The sequence below is a fragment of the Ambystoma mexicanum genome, chromosome 1q, assembly GCF_040938575.1.
Source record: "Ambystoma mexicanum isolate Mex_15411 chromosome 1q, UKY_AmexF1_1, whole genome shotgun sequence".
In the NCBI taxonomy this organism is placed as follows: Eukaryota; Metazoa; Chordata; class Amphibia; order Caudata; family Ambystomatidae; genus Ambystoma; species Ambystoma mexicanum.
In genome coordinates this window covers 817247960-817270643 of record NC_090922.1, presented here as the reverse complement: position 1 = coordinate 817270643, position 22684 = coordinate 817247960, and the positions used below count along the sequence as shown (strand labels likewise).

The 22684-nt window shown below is 47.1% G+C and overlaps 1 protein-coding gene across 1 annotated transcript in view; it reads right to left on the bottom strand.

Moving 5' to 3' along the window:
• Window positions 1-22684, bottom strand: part of LOC138537124 (glutamine synthetase-like) — a 58278-nt gene that overhangs the window by 2890 nt on the left and 32704 nt on the right. The window contains exons 2-5 of the mRNA XM_069641429.1: window positions 17902-18085; window positions 17573-17734; window positions 13150-13296; window positions 1744-1871 (exon numbers count right to left, since the gene is read on the bottom strand). Coding sequence (XP_069497530.1) covers window positions 1744-1871; window positions 13150-13296; window positions 17573-17734; window positions 17902-18067 — 603 coding nt within the window. The 5' untranslated portion in view covers window positions 18068-18085. The remainder of the gene's footprint in view (window positions 1-1743; window positions 1872-13149; window positions 13297-17572; window positions 17735-17901; window positions 18086-22684) is intronic.

Below are 22684 nucleotides of genomic sequence, written 5' to 3'. Positions count from 1 at the left end.
GAGCAATAGGTCCCTAGTAACGTATGCCTTCTCCCAGTACTGTCCTATCAAATGCTATAGGATCTCAGAAACATAAGGTTCCCCACACACAGTACCCATTTAATTATTTGAGATTGTTGCAGTGGGCTGCCTCCAAAAAGTGCCCCGGCAACTGTGACAAATTCCCAGCAGTGCCATGTTGGTCCCATGCTCTGCTATTACTGTGATTCAGTGGTGTGAGCTACCGCGAGAAGTCCTCTAACAGTGCCCCGTTTGCCTTTTATATCATTAGCACTGTGCAGTATGATCTACACTTAAGACTCCTCCAAGGAAGCCTGGTCAATGATCTATGACTCCAGAAGTGCCTTTTCCCTGTGGGAGGGTTCCCACACAATTAACAGTGGTGCATATTGCATTTATGCTCTATGCCCCCAACTGAGAAAGCTTCCACCCAGTTAGTCTAGGTCTACAGCAGGTTGAAGTTCCTCCAGTTCCCCGCCTATGCTATGGAACCCTAGCAATCTGATCTTTCTCTAGGTGCGCCCCGGCTGTTCGTTAGGACTTAAGCTAAGTGTTGCCAGCATTGCCCTTCCAATAGGAGAGGACGGCTGGAATGCAAAACATATCCCTGCTTTCCCGTCCAGTGCTTGGGCCCCAGCAGTATGAGATGAGATGTCCCATCAGTGTTCCGGCCATGCCATAGGTCCACAGAAGAGCAGGTCCCACCCTCCCAGGATTCATTCTCCTTGAAGCATCCAGGGATGCCAGTTCATCCTTTGGTTCCTTCTGCGTCCTTTGCTGGATGTGTGTATGAAAACAGAGACGTCTAATTGACTGGGTATAGAATTCCTCATCCAGATCATGTCCTCTCCTGGGAAAGTCAGCAACTGAACTAAACAGAAAATGTAATTGTGGCCCAAGATCCAGAAAATGTAGAAGAATAAATCAAACTCACTCAGTCAGTGCTTGGACCCCAGCAGTGTGAGTTTTCCCCAGCAGTGCACTGTCAGCACTACGAATCCTCAGCAGTGTCTAGTACTATGTACTAGGACGAGAACTCCCGAAGCATGAGCTGCCACCATAAGGGCACTGACCGACTGTGTTGTAGGATCTCAGCGTTGTGACCTTCCCTTAGGATTAACATACCTGTGCTATATGCTATCAGCTGGGCACCCTTTAATTCAGCAGTGTCCTGTGAATATAATGCAGCATCAGCATTGTGAGTTTTTTCTAGAACCTCTGCTGAACACACTGTTATCCAGCAGTGATGTGTCAGCGTGATAGGAGAGCAGCAGGAGCAGCAAAGCCCTGTATTTGCTCCCAGCAGGACATGGTTCCATCCCTAGAGCACAGTCAGGGGTGCAGGACTAACGCAGTAAGGGCTTGCTTCGGCAGTGGCCAGTAGGTGTTTGTTTCAATGTGAGTCTCGTTCCAGCAATGGCCTCTAGTGGTGTGATCTTGTAACACCCGTTTCATGATACTGCTCTACAGGGCCCCAGCTATGTGGCCTTCCTCTAGCAAGGTCGAGTAAGTGATATGGAACTCCAGCTGTGGACGTTTTCCCCAGAAGTGCCCAGTCAGTGACGTGGGACCTCAGTGTTATTTTACAGTCATCCCTGTCTGTGCTGTAAACTGTATCCCCAGCATTGTGCATTTCCCTAGACAATGGCGCTTGGCGCCCAACAGATCCAACTATGTGTGTGTGTGTCCCCAAGCAATGTCCTCTGGCACGCAGTGGGCCCCAGCATAGACTTGAATGCTCACCTGAGCTGGCATGACTTCTGCGTTTGTTCCAGCAATCTTCACACCGGCATACAGGCAGGCTCGGTAGTGAGCCTCCACAATGTCCCTGCCATACGCTTTGTCTGCCCCAACACCACAGTAGTACGGGCCTGCAGAGAAGGTCAAGGAAGAGAGGGGGCAAGATTAGAGAAGACCATGGCAATCTCACACAACTGTCGAAACATTAACAAGCCATCCAAGATACCTGGGTGCCTCTCCCTTCTGCACTAGAGCAACATGTCCATTCCACCTACACATGGTAGCCATCCAGGAGAGCTGCAGTGACTCTCCCTTCTGCACTAGAGCAACATGTCCATTCCACCTACACATGCTAGCCATCCAAGAGAACTGGGTGACTCCCCCTTCTGCACTAGAGCAACATGTCCATTCTACCTACACATGCTAGCCATCCAAGAGAACTGCAGTGACTCTCCCTTCTGCACTAGAGCAACATGTCCATTCTACCTACACATGCTAGCCATCCAAGAGAACTGCAGTGTCTCTCCCTTCTGCACTGGAGAAACATGTCCATTCCACCTACACATGCTAGCCATCCAACAGAACTGCAGTGCCTCTCCCTTCTGCACTAGAGCAACATGTCCATTCCACCTACACATGCTAGCCACCCAAGAAAACTGCAGTGCATCTCCCTTCTGCACTAGAGCAACATGTCCATTCCACCTACACATGCTAGCCATCCAAGAGAACTGCAGTGACACCACCTTCTGCACTAGAGCAACATGTCCATTCTACCTACACATGCTAGCCATCCAAAAGAACTGCAGTATCTCTCCCTTCTGCACTAGAGCAACATGTCCATTCTACCTACACATGCTAGCCATCCAAGAGAACTGGGTGACTCTCCCTTCTGCACTGGAGCAACATGTCCATTCTACCTACACATGCTAGGGATCCAGGAGAACTGGGTGACTCTCCCTTCTGCACCAGAGCAACATGTCCATTCCACCTACACATGCAAGCCGTTCAAGAAAACTGCAGTGACTCCCCCTTCTGCACTAGAGCAACATGTCCATTCCACCAACACATGCTAGCCATCCAAGAGAGCTGCAGTGACTCTCCCTTCTGCACTACAGAATCATGTCCATTCCACCTACACATGCTAGCCATCCAAGAGAGCTGCAGTGACTCCCCCTTCTGCACTAGAGCGACATCTCCATTCTACCTACACATGCTAGCCATCCAAGAGAACTGCAGTGACTCTCCCTTCTGCACTAGAGCAACATGTCCATTCCACCTACACATGCTAGCCATCCAAGACAGCTGCACTGTCTCTCCCTTCTGCACTAGAGCAACATGTCCATTCCACCTACACATGCTAGCCATCCAAGAGAACTGAAGTGCCTCTCCCTTCTGCACTAGAGCAACATGCCCATTCCACCTACACATGCAAGCCATTCAAGAAAACTGCAGTATCTCTCCCTTCTGCACTAGAGCAACATGTTAATTCCACCTACACATGCTAGCCATCCAAGAGAGCTGCAGTGACTCTCCCTTCTGCACTAGAGAAACATGGCCATTCCACCTACACATGCTAGCCATCCAAGAGAACTGCAGTGCCTCTCCCTTCTGCACTGGAGAAACATGTCCATTCCACCTACACATGCTAGCCATCCAAGAGAACTGCAGTACCTCTCCCTTCTGCACTAGAGCAACATGTCCATTCCACCTACACATGCTAGCCATCCAAGAGAGCTGCAGTCCCTTCTGCACTAGAGCAACATGCCCATTCCACCTACATATGCTAGCCACATATGCTAGCCATCCAAGACAGCTGCAGTGACTCCTGCTTCTGCACTAGAGCAACATGTCCATTCCACCTACACATGCTAGCCATCCAAGAGAGCTGCAGTGACTCTCCCTTCTGCACTAGAGCAACATGTCCATTCCACCTACACATGTTAGCCATCCAAGAGAGCTGCAGTGTCTCTCCATTCTGCACTAGAGCAACATGTCCATTCCACCTAAACATGCTAGCCATCCAAGAGAGCTGCAGTGTCTCTTCTTCTGCACTAGAGCAACATGTCCATTCCACCTACACATGATAGCAATCCAAGTGAACTGCAGTGTCTCTCCCTTCTGCACTAGAGCAACATGTCCATTCCAGCTACACATGCTAGCCATCCAAGAGAACTGCAGTGCCTCTCCCTTCTGCACTAGAGCAACATGTCCATTCCACCTACACATGATAGCCATCCAAGAGAGCTGCAGTGCCTCTCCCTTCTGCACTAGAGCAACATGTCCATTCCACCTACACATGATAGCCATCCAAGAGAGCTGCAGTGCCTCCCCCTTCTGCACTAGAGCAACATGTCCATTCCACCTACACATGCTAGCCATCCAAGAGAGCTGCAGTGTCTCTCCCTTCTGCACTAGAGCAACATGTCCATTCCACCTACACATGGTAGCTATCCAAGAGAGCTGCAGTGTCTCTCCCTTCTGCACTAGAGCAACATGTCCATTCCACCTACACATGGTAGCTATCCAAGAGAGCTGCAGTGTCTCTCCCTACTGCACTAGAGCAACATGTCCATTCCACCTACACATGCTAGAGCCATCCAAGAGAACTGCAGTATCTCTCCCTTCTGCACTAGAGCAACATGTCCATTCCACCTACACATGCTAGCCATCCAAGAGAACTGCAGTGCCTCTCCCTTCTGCACCAGAGCAACATGTCCATTCCACCTACAAATGCTAGCCATCCAAGAGAGCTGCAGTGACTCTCCCTTCTGCACCAGAGCAACATGCCCATTCCACCTACACATGCAAGCCCATCAATAAAACTGCAGTATCTCTCCCTTCTGCACTAGAGCAACATGTCCATTCCACCTACACATGCTAGCCATCCAAGAGAGCTGCAGTGACTCTCCCTTCTGCACTAGAGAAACATGTCCATTCCACCTACATATGCTAGCCATCCAAGAGAGCTGCAGTGCCTCTCCCTTCTGCACTAGAGCAACATGTCCATTCCACCTACACATGCTAGACATCCAAGAGAGCTGCAGTGCCTCTCCCTTCTGCACTAGAGCAACATGTCCATTGCACCTACACATGCTAGCCATCCAAGAGAGCTGCAGTGCCTCTCCCTTCTGCACTAGAGCAACATGTCCATTGCACCTACACATGCTATCCATCCAAGAGAGCTGCAGTGCCTCTCCCTTCTGCACCAGAGCAACATGTCCATTCCACCTACACATGGTAACCATCCAAGAGAGCTGCAGTGACTCTCCCTTCTGCACCAGAGCAACATGTCCATTCCACCTACACATGCTAGACATCCAAGAGAGCTGCAGTGCCTCTCCCTTCTGCACCAGAGCAACATGTCCATTGCACCTACACATGCTAGCCATCCAAGAGAGCTGCAGTGCCTCTCCCTTCTGCACCAGAGCAACATGTCCATTCCACCTACACATGCTAGACATCCAAGAGAGCTGCAGTGCCTCTCCCTTCTGCACTAGAGCAACATGTCCATTGCACCTACACATGCTAGCCATCCAAGAGAGCTGCAGTGCCTCTCCCTTCTGCACCAGAGCAACATGTCCATTCCACCTACACATGGTAACCATCCAAGAGAGCTGCAGTGACTCTCCCTTCAGCACCAGAGCAACATGTCCATTCCACCTACACATGCTAGCCACCCAAGAGAGCTGCAGTCCCTTCTGCACTAGAGCAACATGCCCATTCCACCTACATATGCTAGCCACATATGCTAGCCATCCAAGACAGCTGCAGTGACTCCTGCTTCTGCACTAGAGCAACATGTCCATTGCACCTACACATGCTAGCCATCCAAGAGAGCTGCAGTGCCTCTCCCTTCTGCACCAGAGCAACATGTCCATTCCACCTACACATGGTAACCATCCAAGAGAGCTGCAGTGACTCTCCCTTCTGCACCAGAGCAACATGTCCATTCCACCTACACATGCTAGACATCCAAGAGAGCTGCAGTGCCTCTCCCTTCTGCACTAGAGCAACATGTCCATTGCACCTACACATGCTAGCCATCCAAGAGAGCTGCAGTGCCTCTCCCTTCTGCACCAGAGCAACATGTCCATTCCACCTACACATGCTAGACATCCAAGAGAGCTGCAGTGCCTCTCCCTTCTGCACTAGAGCAACATGTCCATTGCACCTACACATGCTAGCCATCCAAGAGAGCTGCAGTGCCTCTCCCTTCTGCACCAGAGCAACATGTCCATTCCACCTACACATGGTAACCATCCAAGAGAGCTGCAGTGACTCTCCCTTCAGCACCAGAGCAACATGTCCATTCCACCTACACATGCTAGCCATCCAAGAGAGCTGCAGTCCCTTCTGCACTAGAGCAACATGCCCATTCCACCTACATATGCTAGCCACATATGCTAGCCATCCAAGACAGCTGCAGTGACTCCTGCTTCTGCACTAGAGCAACATGTCCATTCCACCTACACATGCTAGCCATCCAAGAGAGCTGCAGTGACTCTCCCTTCTGCACTAGAACAACATGTCCATTCCACCTACACATGTTAGCCATCCAAGAGAGCTGCAGTGTCTCTCCATTCTGCACTAGAGCAACATGTCCATTCCACCTAAACATGCTAGCCATCCAAGAGAGCTGCAGTGTCTCTCCCTTCTGCACTAGAGCAACATGTCCATTCTACCTACACATGCTAGCCATCCAAGAGAACTGCAGTGTCTCTCCCTTCTGCACTAGAGCAACATGTCCATTCCAGCTACACATGCTAGCCATCCAAGAGAGCTGCAGTGCCTCTCCCTTCTGCACTAGAGCAACATGTCCATTCCACCTACACATGGTAGCCATCCAAGAGAGCTGCAGTGACTCTCCCTTCTGCACTAGAGCAACATGTCCATTCCACCTACACATGGTAGCCATCCAAGAGAGCTGCAGTGACTCTCCCTTCTGCACTAGAGAAACATGTCCATTCCACCTACACTTGCTAGCCATCCAAGAGAACTGCAGTGACTCTCCCTTCTGCACTAGAGAAACATGTCCATTGCACCTACACATGCTAGCCATCCAAGAGAGCTGCAGTGCCTCTCCCTTCTGCACCAGAGCAACATGTCCATTCCACCTACACATGGTAACCATCCAAGAGAGCTGCAGTGACTCTCCCTTCAGCACCAGAGCAACATGTCCATTCCACCTACACATGCTAGCCATCCAAGAGAGCTGCAGTCCCTTCTGCACTAGAGCAACATGCCCATTCCACCTACATATGCTAGCCACATATGCTAGCCATCCAAGACAGCTGCAGTGACTCCTGCTTCTGCACTAGAGCAACATGTCCATTCCACCTACACATGCTAGCCATCCAAGAGAGCTGCAGTGACTCTCCCTTCTGCACTAGAGCAACATGTCCATTCCACCTACACATGTTAGCCATCCAAGAGAGCTGCAGTGTCTCTCCATTCTGCACTAGAGCAACATGTCCATTCCACCTAAACATGCTAGCCATCCAAGAGAGCTGCAGTGTCTCTCCCTTCTGCACTAGAGCAACATGTCCATTCTACCTACACATGCTAGCCATCCAAGAGAACTGCAGTGTCTCTCCCTTCTGCACTAGAGCAACATGTCCATTCCAGCTACACATGGTAGCCATCCAAGAGAGCTGCAGTGACTCTCCCTTCTGCACTAGAGCAACATGTCCATTCCACCTACACATGGTAGCCATCCAAGAGAGCTGCAGTGACTCTCCCTTCTGCACTAGAGCAACATGTCCATTCCACCTACACATGGTAGCCATCCAAGAGAGCTGCAGTGACTCTCCCTTCTGCACTAGAGCAACATGTCCATTCTACCTACACATGCTAGCCATCCAAGAGAGCTGCAGTGTCTCTCCCTTCTGCACTAGAGCAACATGTCCATTCCAGCTACACATGCTAGCCATCCAAGAGAGCTGCAGTGACTCTCCCTTCTGCACTAGAGCAACATGTCCATTCCACCTACACATGGTAGCCATCCAAGAGAGCTGCAGTGACTCTCCCTTCTGCACTAGAGCAACATGTCCATTCCAGCTACACATGCTAGCCATCCAAGAGAGCTGCAGTGCCTCTCCCTTCTGCACTAGAGCAACATGTCCATTCCACCTACACATGGTAGTCATCCAAGAGAGCTGCAGTGACTCTCCCTTCTGCACTAGAGCAACATGTCCATTCCACCTACACATGGTAGCCATCCAAGAGAGCTGCAGTGACTCTCCCTTCTGCACTAGAGCAACATGTCCATTCCACCTACACATGGTAGCCATCCAAGAGAGCTGCAGTGACTCTCCCTTCTGCACTAGAGCAACATGTCCATTCCACCTACACATGCTAGACATCCAAGAGAGCTGCAGTGACTCTCCCTTCTGCACCAGAGCAACATGTCCATTCCACCTACACATACTACCCGACCCTCTCTAGCAGACACTCGCCCCTGCTGACAGCTAGATGTGGTCGGTTCCTTGGGTAACCTTTATATTTCTCCCTCCAAAACGCCCACAAATAAAAGTACTCCATGCTGTCCAGTGGCATTATGGTGAGTAAACCCATTTTCCAGGCAAAACATCTGTATGTTTAACACGTCCGTCCTTTGAAAAATTTGATGGAAGGGTCGGGGTCCCATCCTGATTTTCTAGTCACTGCTCTCTCTTTATTCACATACCTTACATTGTCTCCAGCTTTACATTTGCTCACCGAGCACTAATGCTACTTTGCTGCGGACCCAGGCTTTTCCAAAAGAATGTACTCCCTGTTTGCTCCGTATTATGGTAGGAAACAGTAAATTAACACACGGCGACAAAACAAATGCAAAAGATAAAGGAATCTCAGAGCCCCAGAGGAACGAAGTCACGGTTTTGGAGTCAGCCAGAGTGCAGAAGACAGAAGAGCAGACCCAAAGTGCAGGTAAGCAGCATTGGCACATGTTGCAATATGGACTGCTATTATCAGAGGCCCGGACGAATGACGGTGCCCTTTTACAGCCAACCAGATTGCAGAACTAGCTCGAGGTGCAGTATGGACCAATATTCTCAGAGCTCCAGAGGAACGACGTTGCCGTATTGGTGCCAACACATGCTTCAAATTGTAAATAAACATTCGTCCCAGAAAATGATCAATTGTATAAATAACAATTCAACCAGTCCTCTTTCTTAATGTACTAGTCCTCTTTCTAAATGTTATCCCGGAAGGGACCTGGTTTGCCTACTACAGAGGCACATTTTGTTCCAGCTTGATAACCATACAAACATTCAAAGTAGGGTGTCTGGAGGGGCCCTTGGGATATTTTGTATATTGAAAATAAAATGATAAAATCCAAACAATCAGGAGCTGCTGTGCCCAATGGCCTCCCAGGTTTAGGATCGCTACTATGTGAGCACTTGTATTATTTGAGTTTTCATGAACGTAAGATTAATCCGTGATATTGCATCTTCATGGCAAAAAAGATGCTCTCTTACTCCTGGTCTAAGATCTTTGCTTCTTTACTTTTGGACGATATTAAATTAAAGTATGGGCAGAAACAATAGTTAAATGGTCTTATCGTCCGGCTCTTACAACAGAAAGCTTGGTATAAAGGCAATTCTCCACTTATTTTGCCTGTATAGATCTTTGCACAGCCTTCACTTGTCTGGATAAAAAATAAGCCTTGCAATAAGCAATGGGGCTGGTGAATTCCAGATGGGCTCTTAAATCTGTTAACTGATGTACACAAAGACACTTCAAATCAAATTAGAATGACTTGGGATGGAGAACTTGGTAGATAACTTTATACACTAGTAGGATTAAGGCATGGTTGAATGTTTGCCCCTTGCCTTTGTAACATATTTGGCAGGTCTATAAGAAGGATTGAGTAAATGTTGGGCTGTCCCCCCTAAAATTGGCCATCTACCTATAATCTCACTTTTGTTTGCAGACATCATATTTGATACACTCTTATAGGTCTTCAGTGTTCTTTGACAAGCCTAAATCATTATCTTAATGAGAACAATAAAAAAAAAAAAGTAAGCCTAACTAAATCGGCTATTTTTATCCCTGGAATGCTAAAAACAACAGTAGTGTACTGTGAACAAAGCTCGGTTGAAGAGAACTCGTCTCATGATTTATTTAGACAATAATGCAAATGATAAGCCCAGAACAATGGACATTTCAACAAGAATACAAATTCAACTTTATGTTATATTCTCTAATGTGTAAAATCAAAAGTAAATATTGTAGTCTCTTTTATTCCATTCATAACATTTTATAACGGGAACGTTTTTAGAAGTTTCACCTCAGCCGAATTGGAATAAATTAAATGATATAGATGGTTGCTTTTGGTAGAGGATCTTGGACCGCCTTCAGGCTACACAAGTAGTGATGATTCGGCATGAATTGGGAATCTGTCATGTAGATCTACCATCTATTGGAATACATTGAAACAGTTTTACAAGATCCTTGTACCGGCAAAGAGATATATATGCTGATTTAATCAGGCTATATCGAATATATTGCGTAAGTCCCAGATTGCTTTTATTTTAGAATGTGATGAGATCCCATCGGGGATAGACTCCAACCACTAGTCTTTACTGGATCAACTTCTAAAGATGAAATTGTATGAGTGGTGCGACCAGCAAATTAAAATGTAAAAGTTAGAATAAATCCGAGCAGGAATATGCAAAGGTTTTAAGACTTCATAATGAACAGCCCAGATATCCAATTAGGTTTCCTAATATGAGATTCTGTTGTATTTATTTGATATTCTGTTTCAATTTGCTTGGAACTCTTGATAGATGCAGAACATATTGAAGTTTGACAAAGAACAAAAGAGGTCGTCAATTATCTTGACAGAATAACCACCTTGGAAACCTTAACACATGTGATAACTAGTTGTAAAGCTTTGCAATCATTGAGAGTATATTTTTGTACATGATGTCCGTTTGTTTAAATTCAAAGTTCTTTTGAAATCGTTTATTAAACGGGAGACAAACTGCATTGATTATAGCTTTTGTACGTTTCTTTATTATTACACATGAAATACTAGGTGAATCAAATTAATGATCAATTCTTTATCGTTTCTATAAACTAAATTGGGAATTTGAATTATCTTTCTTTTAATAATGTATTCATGTGCATTTTTATTATACATGATGATCTGTACATGTTCTATTGTAAACACTTTGAAAAGTTGTTACAAACTAACCACAAATAAATAAAAAAAATAATTGTAAACGAGGGGTAAAGGAATCTCTGTGACAAACTCGAAATAAGTGAGAGATTTGGCATAAAGTTAGCAAACATTTTTAATTTCAATTATTATTTTGGTGCTGGTGAGCTGGTATCCAGCATTATATACGAGTGTTAAATAGTTGTGCTTAAGCGTTCTAAGGCGTGGAGAACTCCTATTCCCAACAACAAAAATCCTGGTCAGTCCAGGATTGAGAAGAACTCCGTTTCGCGGCATGCAACAATCAGACTTTCAGTGGCTGCTCTGGGATCTAAGGTTTGGTGTCCCATCACGCTGTATTTCCATGGGGGCCTCTTTCTCAGCCCGTTCACTCAGGGATGTAGGACTTGAAATCCCAGCATCAGGGCTAGCGCTTTCTCAGCTCTCTTTTGTCCTGGGGTTGCAGAACTATTGGGAAGTCTAGTGTGAACAATATATGGACTGGGCTTGTATCTTTATTCTACAGGTTTCCCAGGTGGGGGGATCTCCACACAGAGCTGTGTTTAACGGTAGTGACCAGTATTCTGCCAATTGTTTAACCATCTTGCTTTCCTTCCTCTTTCTACTGAAGGTTTCCTCTTTATTGATCTGTGTGACATGTTGACAGTATAGTTGATGCACTTTAATGAGATCTGATAATATTTGTGGTACCACTGTAGAACTGTATATATTTACCATTGTTGATTTTCTGAGCACAAAGTACGTTATCGTGATATTGTATATAACCTTGAATATTAATTATATAAAGATTGTGTTTTAACCGATACAGTGTGCAGACATTCCTTTGTGGGTGCTTGGGGACTACACTGTACTTAAGAATCAGCCTGCATCACCTCCTGAGAAGCTAGGCCTTGATTGCTCGACCACGTACCAATAATAGAGAATCTTGGCTGGGGTCCTCTGTGCCTCTCCTCTACCATATAGAGAGCAGAAGCACAGACACCCCCATCCAGTCTTTAGACTTGGATTTCACAGTTTACCCTGGGATTCATGCCTTAGTATCACGGTATGCAGCATTGCAGCCAGGCTTTAGTTTCTCAATCCATTTGCGCTGGAATTCAGGAGTTAACATTCCAGTTTGCAGCAGCACAATCAGGCTTTACTTTTTCAGTCCGCTTTTGGAGGTAGGACCGGATATCCCAGCATAGAGTTTTCCAATTACATTTGACTTTCTTCATTCCCTCTGGAATTCAGGACTCAACCAGCTCCGGAACACGTGCTATGTATCTTTCCATTGTTCTTCTTTTGTGAAGCACCATGCTTGAAAGCTTGGATACTTAGCATAGCCTAATGAATCTTTCAATCTATACATTTGCTTGATTTCTCAATGACTGAACTATCATCTAGAGCCCATACTTTCATTGGTCTAATATTTGTTTCTATTGGATGTTTCCAAATACTACATCCGGTTTCTAATCACTTGATGCTTTATCAATTAGCTATGGAGTTTCCCATGAAATCAAGCACCCTATTCTAATATTTCTACTGCGCTGTATGACTATTGTTTCTTCAGTATTTGTTCATTTTAAGGATGCTTTTTGAATACAGGAGGACTCAAGTTATTCTGTTTTTCCCACAAAGCCTTCAAATCCCTTTTCAACAATATGAATTGCATTGATATCACCATATCACATTACTTCTACGGCTTTCCCACCCTGTTGCTTGCTCCATTTGTCAAACTGAAAATAATGGGTAGTTGAGCATCCTATGTTCTTGCCCCCCAGCTCTGGATATCAAGGCCTCACGTCTTACTCTTGGTGGCAGGCCATTTGACCTTTGGAAGAAGAGGGATTGGAGGCAGGGCGAATTCACCAGTAAAGTACGTCATGGCAGTTACTTGGCACAGTTCACAGTGGCACAAGATCCTGGCATGTTCAACCACTCATTAGAATTAAATCATTATGCATGCTTGCAGAGCGTTTAGTGTGTTGGGCCACCTACTACGTCTCTGCTAAAAGAGCCTCCTCCGATGAGACGTGTGGTGGGATTCTAAATCATGATACAGGTGTCTCATTCAGTCACTTACATCCAGAAAAAGAGGCATCTTGCTACCTATCGAGAGGCATGGTAGAAAGGATCTGCTGTTAGAGGAGTGGCTTTGTCCACCTGGGTGCCTCTCTACCTCAAAGTGTTACCACTATAGTCTCCAGGTTTGTGATCACCTTCTACTAGGATGGGATTCTTACCCTGGGGTCCTGGATAACCTTGGGACGGCCAGCCGAATGGATGCCCATCTATCCCCAAGAGCGTGTACTCCTGCTCCATGCCGAACCAGGGGTGCTCATTCGCGGCCATGTCCATGATGTACTTGCAGGTGTTTCTGAAGTTTGTCTCTGTAAGAAAATGAAAGGTTCCATCATTAGCAGTGTGCTCCTTCCTCCCATTACCTGGAAAGATCCCCTCATATCCCACAAACTCTCCCTCACACCCAACAGCGCCGACCATGCTCCTGGGCCAGCCATCATGGAGGTGGGCTAGAGAAAGCGTGTGGCAGGGACTTCTTACAGGTTCACTGCCATGTCGGCCGTATGCTGGGGTTAGGATAACCAAAACCAATGATGAAGTCATGCCAGCACAAGTCAGAAAATGGAAGCCGGTGTAGGGGGCCCTGGGGTGCTAGAAGCCGCTAATGGGGGGGGACGATGTACCCTTTAATGTCTTCTGCATTCACTTTGCCACATTTACCTCTTCATACCTTTACTTCTTCTTTCACTTCTACTAACATTCACTTCGTCATTACAGGCAGAGACCCCTCTGTAGCCCCCTTTCTTTCTCATCCATTTTCTCCTCCCACCCCCACAGCTTGACCCCAACCCTGGCCTTACAGCTAACCTCAGTATATCCATTGCCGCCTTGGCAATGAGAAGATGAGGTAAGGGTAAGAAGAAGTATGTCATAATCCGTGCTTGGGGTCTGATTATGGCTATGTCTTATCATGAGGGTATGATGTCACTGTGGAACCTGGGAGGTGCCTGTGTATTCTGAGAATGGCAGTTGGTGCTGCTGCTCTGGATGGGAAAGGTTGTCCCAGTATTTTCTCTACATGTTATCTTGGATGAGGCAATAAACTCACGTATATATAATTTACCTGGCTCAGGTACTTCAGTTATACACTGGCGACGAGGATGGGATGCTGCTGGGAAGGGGCAGTTGTTTGAATAATACCACCTTCCAGAGGTGACATCTGTTCCATGTTCCAGATCCTGCCTGCCAGAGGAGGTTCGCCGTTGGGCCCCTGCTAGCCGGGCGGTGGCAGGGGGCAGCAAAGATGCGGCATCGGGATCCAGGAAGAGGGCTTTGGTGAGGAACAAAGATCACCGGTCCAGTGGTCCCCATCGTGCTAGGCAGGACAGCAGGGATCGTCATCCCAGGGGGCTGTCAAGAGGCTGAGGTTGCCGCTGCCGGCTGAGGAAGGCCTGTTCAGGGTGTATGTGACTTGGAATATAACTGGTGAGGAACCGGCCGGTTTTGTTTTGAGTGCAGCTGTCGGAGAGATGCCAGTGTGCGGGTTGGTGTCCATGCTGGCAAGTCGCTGCGCGTCACAGGCTGGAAGTGAAGGGGACGTTCAGTTGGAACGCACCGCGGGTGCCATAGGCATGGGCCCACAGGTTTTTCTGGCATTTCCATGGAAGGCAGCACTACTCGTTGGTGTGGCACAGCCTGTTGCAGGGGCGACAGGCATGAGTTAGGGTGCCCGGATGACCGAGGGCAGTCGGAAAGTGTTGGGTGCATTATTGGATCTACAATGGAGTGGTTCGAAGCCCAGCACAGGAATGGATGGGTGGCTTGATGGTGTCAATGGACGGAACAATGAGGAGTTGAGCTGTGCACAGCAACTATGTGCAAAAAGCGCACAGGACAGTTTCAAGGAGTTTGTGGCTGTGGACACGTGTTTTATGGGTGCCAAAAGGAGGAGCCTGCTACGGGAACCTTGCAACAAGAGTTTTGGAGCCATTGTGAACTCAAGAGACTTGGATCCTGATCTTAGGGGTATGTGGTCAAGAATGAAGGGTACAGCTAAGTGGATGGACTAATCAGGGTAGGTGTTAGTTGAGACCAGTTTTCTTTTATTGTTGTGTATACGTTGTGGCCTCCGGAGTTAGTGCATGTATTGGGTTGGTCTTGGGTTTATGTTAGATGTTTAAGGCCAGTGATGGTATGTGGATTGTTGTCTTCATGTGGTGGTCTGTTCTTGTTGGGGTGATTTGTGGACTGGTGGGTGCAGGGTCGTGGATCTGCAGTGTATATGTTATTTTCTTTTGCAGGGGGGGTGGTCTGGACATTTCCCGTGGGGTTAACCTATTGTTTTGTTTTCCTTCTCCTGCATCGTGGACTTGAGGGTGTGGAGTGCAGTGCTAGGGGTAGGCCTATTAGCATCTCATTATGGGACCAAATTTCTATTTTGTTTTATCTGTTTGTGGGTGTTGTGTTTGTTTGTAGGGGAGTTTCCCCTGGTAATCTCTGGGGTGGCTGGGTGGGCTCTGGGTGGGGGTCAGTGATGCTGTTTGGCGGTTGACAGTGAGGTGCTGTCTGTTTATGTTATAGTTAGGTGTTTCCTAGTTAATCTTGTGGGCAGGGAGGTGCTGTTTAGGGAAAGTGAGGTGCTGTCTAGGTTAAGGGGCAGTTAGGTGCTGTTTAGGGGCAGTGAGGTGCTGTCTAGGTTAAGGGGCAGTTAGGTGCTGTTTAGGTTGAGGGGCAGTGAGGTGCTGTCTATTGTGCGGTTAAGGGGTAGGTTGTGGGGATAGTGTGTTGATGTCTGGCGGTAGGCATGGAGTTTTGTTTTGAGTTTGTGGGTCATTGGTTTGTAGTTCTTGAATTGGACATAGACATGGTGGCCACATGTCTGTGTGGGGCTGAAGAGTTGTGTGGGTTAGTTTTGCGGTTGTGGTGTGCGGGGTTCTCCACTGGGGAAGGATCTGTTTTATTGTTTCTTCCTTTTATATTGTTGTTGTTCATCAGCGGGTTTTCTAGCTGGTGTGGGTGTTCAGGCTTTGGGGATGGCCTGTGGTTTTGTTTTAGTTTATCTTGTGATTCTTGTTTAAGATCTTTGTGAACATTTTGTGGCGTGGCATTTTGTTTCAGTGGTAGTTATCTCTGAGCTTGTGTGAGCCTCGGATTTCTCTTTTGACGATTGGGTGTTTTCCATCTTTGTGGGTTGATGCTCAGTGTTGCAACCAAAGTGTTGTGTTCTAGCTTGGTGTGGTGCAGCCTACTGCAATCAAGGTGTTATGTTAATGCTCTATAAATAAATAAATAAATCAATCAATCAATGATAATGATGTGTTCTAGCTTATGCTGTGTTAGCTGGGGTAAGGTGGGAGGTGTGTCATAATCTTTCTCCCAGTTTGATTATTGAGGTGCAGCTTGATTATTGAAGCTGAGTGTGCTGAGTGAGTTGCTTGTGGTTTGTTTAAGTGGTCCTGTGTTATTCAATGGTTCTGTCAGTGGTAAGGAGGGAGATGTGTCATAATTTGGGGTTGGGCCTGATTATGGGATATATGGTTGTGTCAGTGGTAACGAGGGAGATGTGTCATAATCTGTGCTTGGGGCCTGATTATCGCTATGTCTTATTATGAGGGTGTGATGTCACTGTGGAACCTGGGATGTGTCTTGGGATTCTGAGAATGGCAGTTGGTGCTGCTGCTCTGGATGGGGAAGGATGTCCCGGTATTTTCTCTACATGTTATCTTGGATGTGCCAATACATTCACGTATATATATATAATTTACTTGGCTCATGTACTTCAGTTATATCAAAGTGCATTTCTGACTAAGTGAATAGCGAAGAAGTGTAGAAGACGTTTTTTAGGGGGGATACGCTGTGCCGGCGTTTCCATAAGGATTCCAATGCGCTCAAGAGGCACTGCTTGTGGAGGATCACAATGCTTATAGCACTGGCAGGGCTGGAGAGCACATCAGACACCGGAGGGCTTGCAGCACTAACAGGGCAGGATGGTAGCGTGTTGCTTATGGTTTTTGAAAAGTATTGTAGGTTACCCGCTGCACCCCGCAATTAAGTGACTAGTGCAAGTCCTGCTAGAGGTCAGCCAAGAGCCCTCTACGAACGTTTCCCCATCATCATTGGATGGCTATGTTCACCCATTTGAGGCCGGTTCCCAAAAGAAACCTGTTGTGTGTGCTTCGGTCGACTGGGAGCCTGTTCCATAACCAGCGATTTGCTGTCCTCCCATGAGCTTCTGTACCCAGATCCTGCATCAACAAGGGCAACAGTTATCATCTAAACATCCCAGATTCAAACAAAAACAGCAGCCACCATCTAAACTTTACCGCAATCACTGTGGCCACAGAATAGACATTGCCAATCCTGTCTAGAGTGAATACCCTTTGAGACACTTTTTCTCTTGGTGGAGGAACACACTTCAAGTGCCTCTTGGTTGAAGAGAACCTACAGCACGTTTTGAGGGACCTAAACATAGATTCCCTCGCTGCTCGCCCGTGGCGCTATTATTTTTTATTTTTAGGTGAACAGAACATGTAGCTGTCCAAGTGCAGTGTAGTTAAATATAAAATCAATTTAAATACCAAAAAATATATTAAAAAAGACATTCACTAGAACCAGCTCAATGGCTAGTTGTTACATCTCACCCACCTGCCACCTTATGGTTGTATTTCAAGACTTCGCACATGACGAGCTTGTTTGGGTCCCTGAGGAAGGGGTCTCGGAAAATGGCTACAGGTTTGAGGAACATGTCGCTGTTGGAGCCCTCGGCCTGGTCGGTGCTTGATCCATCAAAGTTCCACTCAGGAATGTCTGGCCAGAAAAAGAAAGAAAGGTGTGAGCTGTACCACCAAGGCACTGAGTTAACACATTCTCCACCGCTCATGTCTGAAGGGGTGTCCGGATCCTTTTCTCCCAGAGTTGTAGTGCCCCCATTCCGCTTAGCTCCAGGAGGGGAGCCAGACCTAGTAAGGACTCACCTTCGATGGTTTTGGGCTCGTTGTCCAGGGTCCGTGTCTTGCAGCGCACAGATTCACCGGAGCCATCAATCCAGACATACGTGACCTGCACCTTCTCCCCTTGTGGAAGGTCCAGGTACCTCTGCTTGACGGCCTTGCTCAGATCTGCACTGACTGACGTGGCCATGATTCTGGATGCAGGGTCCTGAGGAAAGAAGGATGGGAGCTGCGTAAGTGTTCGGTGGCGTGATTGTCAGCATTACACAGCAGGGAAGAAATCGTTCAAAGCCTCAAATCTAACAAAATTCGTAACAATTGGAGGGGGTTCCAAGGTCACCATAAGGGCATTTACCATCTCTTTTTAGGGACAGAAAGGTAAACCCTCCAGGGAAAGTCCATCTATCGAAAAAGCACGGAGACTGGATTGCTCTCAATACTAGAAGTAATCCCATTAGAGAGACCTAGCTATCAAATAGTCACCTGAGCCAGTCCTGATTTTTCATTTTGAATCCTGGGAGTTTTAGGCCCGTACTTTTAATGGGAAAAACGAAACTATAAGTCCATCATGCAAAGCGACGAGCCAGGAATGGCTCAGGGTATCATGCATGGCATGGGCCTCCTTGGTAGCTAGAGGGAGGCCAGAAAAGGAATGAGCTTAGAGAAAAAACATACCTCAAAATCCACAGAGCGGGCTAGCTGAGAGGGCCAGGGGAATGCAAGGGGAAAGGGCTCTCACTCACTGATCCTTGTTGCTTTTGAGAGAAGAGCAGCAGCTGAGCTCTCGGCCACTCGGCCTGGTGTTACGAGGGCATAAAGGCTGGAGTGCCACAGATAATGCCCACTTTGGACCCGACTGAGAGACGAGGCGATAAAGAGTCAACTCTCCATAAAAACGAGTGTTAGAGGGCGATGTGAGGCCTGGTCCGAGTCTGGTTGGTGGTCCGGCGTCACCATCCCTGAAAAGGAATGATAGTAGGCCCCTCAGAGAGCGAAAAGCAGACGCTATATTAACAGGTTATATTTTAGTGCAACTCCTGACATTTGACTTCTTTGCGCTTTAAGTCCAAAAGAAAAATATGTAGGCTTGTGGATGGGTCATGTTATGTTATATAGTCTTATAAAGCGCACGTAAAAAAGAAGGGTCTTCAGGGACCTCCGGAAGGCCAGGTGGTTTGCGGTTGCCCGAAGTGACCAATGCAGCAGAATCCATGCTTTGGCAGCTGCCACTGAAAAGGCGCAGCCGCCAGTCCGCATTTATCTAAAGCGGGGGACCGCTAGTAATAGGGCAGTCTGAGGCCAAAGAGGGCGAGCAGGGATGTAGTGAACACATTTTTCCTGCAGATATTCTGCTCCTACCTTGTAAAAAGCTCAATGCACTAGGCACATAGATTTAAACAAGATCTGTTTTGCAATCCAAATCCATTGCAACTGTTTCAGAAGTGGTGACATGTGAGCGCGTGCCGGAGGGCACAAAACTACCATGGCCGCTGCATTTTGAAGCATTTGAATGCGATTTATCAGATAGCGTGGTTGGCCATAGTACAGCGAGTTGCAGTAATTAGCCGTACTAAGGACCAAAGCCGCTACCACAGGGGCATGGAATTGACCAGGAATGAAGGGAAGAACCTTCCGCAAAGTGCGCAATTTAAAATGACCAGATTTGCAAACTGCCCCAACCTGCTCAGTCATAGTGAGAGAAGATGAGAACTTCACCCCTAGAATTCTCACTACAGGGGACGGAGAAGGAAACGGGCCAAGAGAGATTGGCCAGAAATCAGGAGTCCAGTAGGTGAGAGGGCTAGTCGTTCCAGCCACAAGGCCCTCTGTTTTGCTGCCATTAAGTTTTAGTGAGTTATTGGCCATCCAGGCCCCCAGATCCTTGAGGCAGCTCCTGAGCCGGGCCGCAGTTTCAGGGCTAGACAAATCCAAGCGAACCAGGATCTGCTTGTCATCCGCGTAAGAGTAAAAGCAGCATCAATGTGACATAATAAGAAGACTAATATAAATGTTAAAGAGGATAGGTGACAGCGCAGATCCTTGGGGAACCCCAAAAAACAGATAGGATCAGAGCAGAAAGATAGCAGGAAAACTGCCTGGGACTGGTCTTCCAGGAAGGCTGCAAACCAGTTCTGCACCTGACACGTTCGACAGACGGAGGATCAGAATAGAGTGATTCACCGTGTCGAACGCAGCCGACAGATCTAGCAGGAGTAGAGCTCCCACCCCACCCTGATCGACTAGGCGGGTCAGATCGTCGAGCACAGAATTAAGAACTGATTCGGTTCCTCTCCCTGGTCGAAAACCGGACTGGAATGTATTAAAGAAAACAGATGTTTCCATAAAGGACGAGAGAAGGGGGGAGACAAGAGCCTCGAGAACTTTCACCAGGGACGGGAGAATGGAAATGGAGCGGAAATTTGCCAGCACGGCAGGATCCAGAGAGGGCTTCTTCAGTGAGGGAAGCACACGTGCATGCTTCAAAGAACTCTGAATAAGCCCCTCTTGAAAAGACAGATTCACTGCCATTTTGATATGGGTAATCAAATCTGCAGAGATAACTTTGAGCACATCCAATGGGATGGCATCTGCAAGCGAAACTGATTTAAGACCATGAATGGCTTTAAGAGATATCCTGCTTAGAAAAGACAGGGAAGGAGAGCCATGAAGTGTTAGGAGTAGGCATGGCAGGGATAGTTTGCTTGGTCACAGACCTTGCAGAGGTATTGCTAATATCTTTACAGAAAGCTTTGATTTTAGAATGAAAGAAGGAGGACAGAGAATCACACAGAGCTTGAGATGGCTCAATCGAGGCACTGATCTTATTCGGTTAGTGGGAGTAGAGCACAAGTTGCTATTTGCTGTTGTGCGAGGCAGGCATGGAGTGAACATTGCCCGTCTACAGGTGATCGTGTACTGTGCATGCCATGTGTTTTTTCACTGGGCATACGCTAGAAGACCCGAGCAGGATGCCTGTGTGCAGGAGGTGGAAATGTGCGTTTCTGGTGTGGCGTCACGTTGGCATTTGGAGTCAGAAGAATTCAGCAGGCAGAAGCAACTTGCCTTGAAAGAGTGAAGGAAAGGGACTGACTGCGCGCTTGAGTGGCATTACTTTTCTTAGGATCGGGGGTTCAGAGTTAAGTGCATAGCCAGAATCCTAATGCTGAAAACATTGTTACATACAGGAAAGAGATTGGGCTGGAACTAGACGGAGCTGTGCTCCAGCAATAAAATGGTCTTGCCGACGAGCCCTTCCGTGTAGACCCGGGGCCTGAAATTATTCAACCCCGAGCCCAGGCCCACACCTCTAGCATTCTGCCCCCCCCCAGTTCCGTGCACTACATTCTGATGGGAGGGGCTGAAAGCTGCTCTACCCACTATGGAGGTTGCTGTGCACAAGCCAGGCAGGAACACCTGAGAAGTGGCTTGTGCTCATGTTCATACGATGTGCCACTTACACTAATTATGCTGATGACACCCAGATACTTCTGCCCCTCACAGGCGTGTACAATACAGATGTACATCGTGTGAACGAGATCCACACCATCATTCAGGCATGGATGGCGTCCATGGCCTGTGCCTGAATGATGACAAAACGGAACTACTCCTTGTAGGCTCGCCAGCAAACCTAAACAAACTAAGCCCCAATTGTAATTTGTTTAATATAGATGAGCACAACATCCCAACTGCCGAAGTAGTCAAAACACTCGGCTTCTACCTCTAACCTTAGAAAACAGGTGAATATGACCGCCTCGGTCACTGCCTACACAGGCAAGCCAATTAGAGCCTGCAGACCCATGCTATCTGCAGAAAGCTGTCTCATATTAGCCAGAGCTCTCATAATATCCAAATTGGATTACTGCAACAGCCTCTACTTAGGCGCTAACAAGACTGTACTCAACAAACTCCAGATAATACAGAACAATGCACTTAGAGTTGCACTCAAAAAACCAAGAAATAAGCACATCTCAGCAAATAGAAAACAATACAAATGGCTCTCTATGAACGAAAAGATTGAACCTAAAACCCTATGCCTTACTTTCAAAGCACTGAACCACACAGCCCCTCCATACCTCACGGAAAAATTCACCTTGAGAAGATCCACACGAATCACCAGATTATCAGACACCTCCTGCCTAGTGGTCCCAAGATACAACTTAAAAAGATCTGGAGGATCTAGTTTCCCAGTTATGGCCTCCCAACTATGGACCACCCTCCCTTCAGACATCAAATCTACTCAAATCTTTTCCAACTTCAGGAAGAACGTCATTTGCTGGTTGATCAGCAAGAACTGCTAAACCACCTGACTACACCATACCAACTCAGCACTCCCACTCTCATTTCGCTTCATTCTAGTAATCTAGATAACTACTAGCCTGCCACACCAGTCTTGCCTTTTTTCCTCTAGCCTTGTATTTCCTTATGAATCGTGAATCATGACTGTATGCTTGTACTTTTCTGCCATGCTATGCACCATGATTGTCCTTATCCGTACATTTGTTTTAAGCTTCTATACTTCTACAACTCTTTCGTATGCATTATCTCCAGCCTAACTGCATTTCCTCTGTATGTAACAATACTCTAAAAGCGCCCAGATACCAGTGGGTCAGGTTGCGCTATATAAATAAAACAAACAAACGATGCCAGAATGCATACCAAGATCACTGCTAGCTGTGAGACAAAAGGAGATTATTTTCTGTGCGATGATATGCAGACGTTTGCCTTAGTGACTGTCACAAATAACTTCATGAACAGATCACTGCTCGCCTTAGGTAGGGGGGCACAATGGAGGCCCACCCAGGATTTC